Below are 5,231 nucleotides of genomic sequence, written 5' to 3'. Positions count from 1 at the left end.
GGGCTTTACAGTGAAGGAGGAGACATCTTGTGTCCAGCAGGAAAACTTTAGAAATGAACAACATTTGCTTATTCACAGATTCTGGAATTTATAATGAGGTAGAAGGAGGAGATTTAAGGATTTTTGAGTAGAAATTAAACACATCAGACACACATTATTTTTCCAAACAGACTACTTGTGTGTCTGGGGGTCTTTCAGCTTTTTAACAGTGTTCTACCAAAAATTCTGTTGATTCTAATGGAGTTAAAATACGGTTAAAGTACGATTTTCCAACATATGCATGCAAACCTATCCCTTGTGCCATCAAAGTTTATAGATAACCAGAACAAAAAACACATGCAGGTGTATTTACTGTTCACTATCTGAGAACATGACCTTAACTCCTATGTACTCTCAGCTTAACTAAGGGGAGCGTGATCATCTGTTTTTCTTTTGAAACCTGACCTACTCTGACCCCAAAGCTGTCGATAAGCCTCACACTGCACAACATGCTCATTATTTTCTGAAACGGAGCCCTAAAAACGTATTGGAATTCTACTGAGATTACTTCTCCGCTTTTGCCGGCAGAATGAGTCAGAATGATCACAGTTCGGAATAACGCTCCAAACCTGCAGTTACAACCTAAACAGAAGATCTGAGCAGTGAAAGTCGCGAAGCTTTGAGGACGTATTTCTCACTGACACAATGAACCTTAGATGTAGGCTTGCAAGTAACACTTAATTCGGTTATCAGTTAATCTGCAGATTATCTGTTCAAGTAATCAGTTAAAGCTGCAGTAGGTAACTTGTACAAATAAAAATGATAAAAATGTCATTATTGTTTAAATTTTCACTGCATTCTGACAGTAGTACATGAGACAGATAATCTACAAAACCTCAGGTTCCTCTGGCTCCCTCTGTGCTTATAATGGCATTTGCTACAATCTATCGAGCCTGAACAAAAAGACCCAATCAGAGGCGAGAGAGATATAAAGATGCTTTAGGTTGGAGGCTTGAAGAGCAAAAGTTGATAGTTGAGAGTCATTCCCAGCGTCCCAAAGTGTATGTGTTTGACGGCCATGAATCAACTTTCTTTCTTGGCTCTGATTGTGTGCAAATAGGACAAAAGATTGTTTCTATATAAATTACCTACTGCAGCTTTAATTGTTTTTTCGTTATGAAATGTCCGAAAAAATTGGCAATAAAAAGGTCACATATTGAATTTTGTTGTATTTGATCAACAATCAAAAATCCAAAGATACTCAGTTTCCTATCATTCATAATCCAGAAAAGTAGCAAAACATAAAATCTGAGAGGCTGGAACCTGCAGATGTTGGGTATTTTTGCCAGATAAATTACAGAAATGAGTTATCCATTATCAGTAAAGTTTCTGCTTAATTGTCGTTCAAACATCCAATTATGATTATTTGACTAATTGCTCTGCTTTGATGACAAAAGGGGGCACCTACTCTTATGGTTTCTCATTTAGTTGAATTAAAGGCAGTGAAATACATCTGATTAGTCTGGTGTAACAGAAAAGGTGGAAGTTTAGGCCCAAAGGGTGTCCAATGACTTTACACAGCACTGTGTACAAAAAATGCTTTAAATTTACCAATGTGCTTTAACACAAACAGTACTGTATGTTTTCCAGCTTTGCAGTTGAACTCAAATTGCCACTACAGGCAGATTTTTTTATTTTAAGCCCATTTTGATGCCATTTTGAATCGCTGTTGAAAAGGAACACAGTAGTAGTATTTTTTGCATGATTAGGACTCTGGTTGTAGTACATTTGACTTGCATTACAGCTGTTTTTTTTTTCTTTTCTTTTTTCTAATACCACACGTTTTTAAAAAGATTTCCTAGTGTGTTTTCCTTCCTAGCAGGCAACCCCTGCTTTCAGTTCATTTCACTGCAGATGAAAACCAACTTACAGAGTCTTGAAACTTGTCAGCCAACATCTCATCTGCTTTCGTTTTGGTTGGGAAATTGATGCGTCATACTGCAGAGAATCAAACTGCACTTGCACCTGCATTATGCACAATACCCTAACTTTAACAGAACGAAGCAGGCATGGCGGTCACTGCGCAGAAAGAGTGTGTAAGTTGATTTACAAATTCAATAAAAGGAACAATTCTTTCCAGGACGGCAGGGAAAACTAAAAAAAATCTGACAGAGTGGTTAAAAATGTAAAATGCACCAAACTAAAACATGCAAAAACACTGGTGTGGTCCTTTAACCTGACATGATTGTGTGTGCTTTATTTGGAAAGGAATGTTATAACTGTGAGGGCCCGAGCTACAGGCCACAACCATCTGTCACAATGACTCACATTCACAACCTGCGCACCGTCTCTTGTCCCGCACTGCTGACACTTCCCTTCAGACCCCAGCAACTGTATAACAGACACAGACTACAGCTGGTTAATCGGGATAAGAGGGAGCCACGAGGAAGCACTTGGGTTTCACGGGACTCTGCTTAGAATAGACCCAGCACTCACAGGCAGTCCACTGATCAAAGACGCAACCGCTCCATGTGAAATCCTCCCAGTGGTGTCCACAGTAAGTCAGGTCATGAGACCTCTGGATCCTTGATGGTCAGCTGGCTCTTTGTGATGATTAAGTACAATTCCATTACGTCCAAGGTATGAAAAAAGGTGGGGTTTTTAAAAAAGAGCATTTTTAAAATCTTTAAATACAAATATATACTTACAAAAATCTCACAAATGTATATGTACATTACAAAACATACCAAGTGTCTCCTGCAAGTCCGAGAAAAAAAAAAAATCAAGAGAAATCAAGAGGATAATCATTCAGTTTGTCACTAAGCAGTCTGTGTGAGGGACGGGGCTTAAACCACATCACACTGTGGTCTCGCCCTGTTTACTGTTGGCCAGTCTCGTGTAAAACCTCCTCCAGGAGTTGAGGGTCTTCCCAGACCAGATCCAGAAGCCGGAGGTGATGCCCACGATGAGCGTCATGAGATACTTTATCATGAAGACGGTGAAGTCGGGGCTCATGTTGGGGTGGCTCTGGGCGGGACACGGCACGGCGTACGACTTGCACGTCTGGCTGATCCACGTCCTCTCCCACTGCTCCCTGAAGGCCTGCTCGTAGAAGTAGCAGGCGATCACGATGGTGGCCGGCACGGTGTACAGCACGCTGAAGATCCCTATCCGCACCATCAGCTTCTCCAGCTTCTCCGTCTTGGTGCCGTCGTGCTTCATGATGGTGCGAATGCGGAACAGGGACACGAACCCCGCCAGGAGGAAGGAGGTTCCGATGAATAGGTAGACAAACAGCGGCGCCAGGACGAAGCCCCGCAGGGCGTCCACGCTGTTGATGCCCACGAAGCAGACCCCGCTTAACACGTCTCCGTCCACCTGCCCCACGGCCAGAATGGTGATGGTCTTGATGGCGGGCACGGCCCAGGCTGCCAGGTGGAAGTACTGGGAGTTAGCCTCAATGGCCTCGTGGCCCCATTTCATCCCTGCTGCTAGGAACCAGGTGAGAGCCAGAATGACCCACCAGATTGAGCTGGCCATGCTGAAGAAGTAGAGCATCATGAAGAGGATGGTGCAGCCCTCCTTCTTAGTGCCCTGCACCACAGTCCTTATGTCGTTGTCAAACCTGTCATTGCAAACCACCTTGTCCTCCAGTAGAAACCCAGCAATGTAGGCGATGGACACCATGGTGTAGCAGCCAGACAGGAAGACAATGGGCCGCTCCGGGTAGCTGAAGCGCTTCATGTCCACCAGGTAGGTGAGCACGGTGAACAAAGTGGAAGCACAACACAGCACGGACCAGATGCCGATCCATATCCTGGCGAATTTGAGCTCCTCCTCGCTGAAGTACATCATCCCGTGAGATCTCTGCGGCTCGCAGGGAGCTCCGCAGTTCTCCTGCCCGAGGAAGCGGTAGTTCATGTAGGGAGGCATCCTGAGCGAGGGCGGGCACCTGAACGGGCCGTTCATGGGGTCGGGCAGGGGGCGCTCGGTGGGGAAGTGTGCCGGGCCGTCCGGCTCGGCGCGGTCCGACATGTTTTGCCCGACGCAAAGCTCCCCCGCGCCGTGCACCGGAAAGGACTCGCACGCGAGGCTGTCGGGCCACTGGAAGCCGAACTTGTTCATGAGCGCCTCGCAGCCCTGCCGCGCGCGCTCGCACAGAGAGCGGCACGGGGGCAGCGCCTGCTCGAGCACCGTGCACACCGGCGCGTACATGGAGCAGAGGAAGAACTTTAAATCCGGGGAGCACTGCACTTTGACCAGCGGGTAGAACTGGTGGACCTCCAGCCCCGCGTCCTCCTGGTTGGTGTGACCGAGCAGGTTCGGCATGATGGTCTCGTTGTACGCGATGTCCGTACACAGCGGGATGGATATCGGCTGGCAAAATCCGTGCTCCGGTATAGACATTCCTCGGTCACCGCCGCCGTACTGCCCGTTTACTCGGAAAATCCCCGCGTTCAGGCACAAAATGAACCACAGTAAAGTCAAAAGCACACGAGTGAGTCTGCTGTGGACCATGGTGGAGGGTTTATCCGCTGCCGCACTTTCTGTGTGTTGCTGAACTAACTTACGTTACCTCGCCAGTCAGCTGCTACTTCCTTGAAGGCTCTTTGTTGGCGTTTCTTTGCGAGGTAAAAGCTGCGTCTTCCAGCGGGATTTTCACCGTCCTTCACCTCCGCACTCTGGCCGCGCCGAGGTGATGCGAAAACGTGGTGGGGGAAAACAAATTGTAACAAAAAAACGGGCTTAAACCTTTGAAATCCACAAAAATGAAGCGCACTCCTCCAGGAACGTCACTGCTCCGGTCCTCTGTCTGCCCGACACTGTGTCAGTCTGCCGTTCAAACCTGTTCTGCTCTCCCTCACACATTCCCGCTGCCGTCAGCCTACCCACGGTTCAATAGCGCTTCCGGGAAAGACTTTCTAAATAAAAGTCCATAATGCAGCACTACACTGAATAATTGTGAAATAGGTTTAATTTCTTGGATATGTTCCTTAATTAGAAATAATTAATGCTCTTTAGTAGCAAAACGTGTTTGTGTGCATTCTTGGCAAATAAAAAATGAACAAGATGATTTTAATCTCAAACATTTACCAGGTTGAATAAAGGCAAATAGATAGATAAGACAGTCAATAACTTCTATGTGTAGAGTGTTATTTTTTAAAAGGTTGTATTTGCGATTAAAATAAAAATAATACAATTCTTCAATTAATTTAATTAATAAAAAAAATATATATATTAGGCTTGTAATG

General features: G+C 45.6%; 1 protein-coding gene across 1 annotated transcript; it reads right to left on the bottom strand.

The window, feature by feature from the left end:
- Window positions 1-6: 6 nt before the first annotated feature.
- On the bottom strand, window positions 7-4,879 carry fzd1 (frizzled class receptor 1). Its single transcript, XM_035671896.1, has one exon. It carries the CDS (start codon window positions 4,495-4,497, stop codon window positions 2,836-2,838), a length of 1,662 nt encoding a protein of 553 aa, XP_035527789.1. The 5' UTR covers window positions 4,498-4,879; the 3' UTR covers window positions 7-2,835.
- Between the last annotated feature and the right edge of the window lie 352 nt (window positions 4,880-5,231).

Source organism: Morone saxatilis, unplaced genomic scaffold (assembly GCF_004916995.1).
Source record: "Morone saxatilis isolate NCDOM2014 unplaced genomic scaffold, NCSU_SB_2.0 Contig24, whole genome shotgun sequence".
NCBI lineage: Eukaryota > Metazoa > Chordata > Actinopteri > Moronidae > Morone > Morone saxatilis.
This window is presented reverse-complemented; position numbering and strand designations above follow the sequence as displayed.

Excerpts from the sequence above, each read along its gene's own strand:
- fzd1 (XM_035671896.1), bottom strand. The coding sequence starts at position 4,497 with ATGGTCCACAGCAGACTCACTCGTGTGCTTTTGACTTTACTGTGGTTC.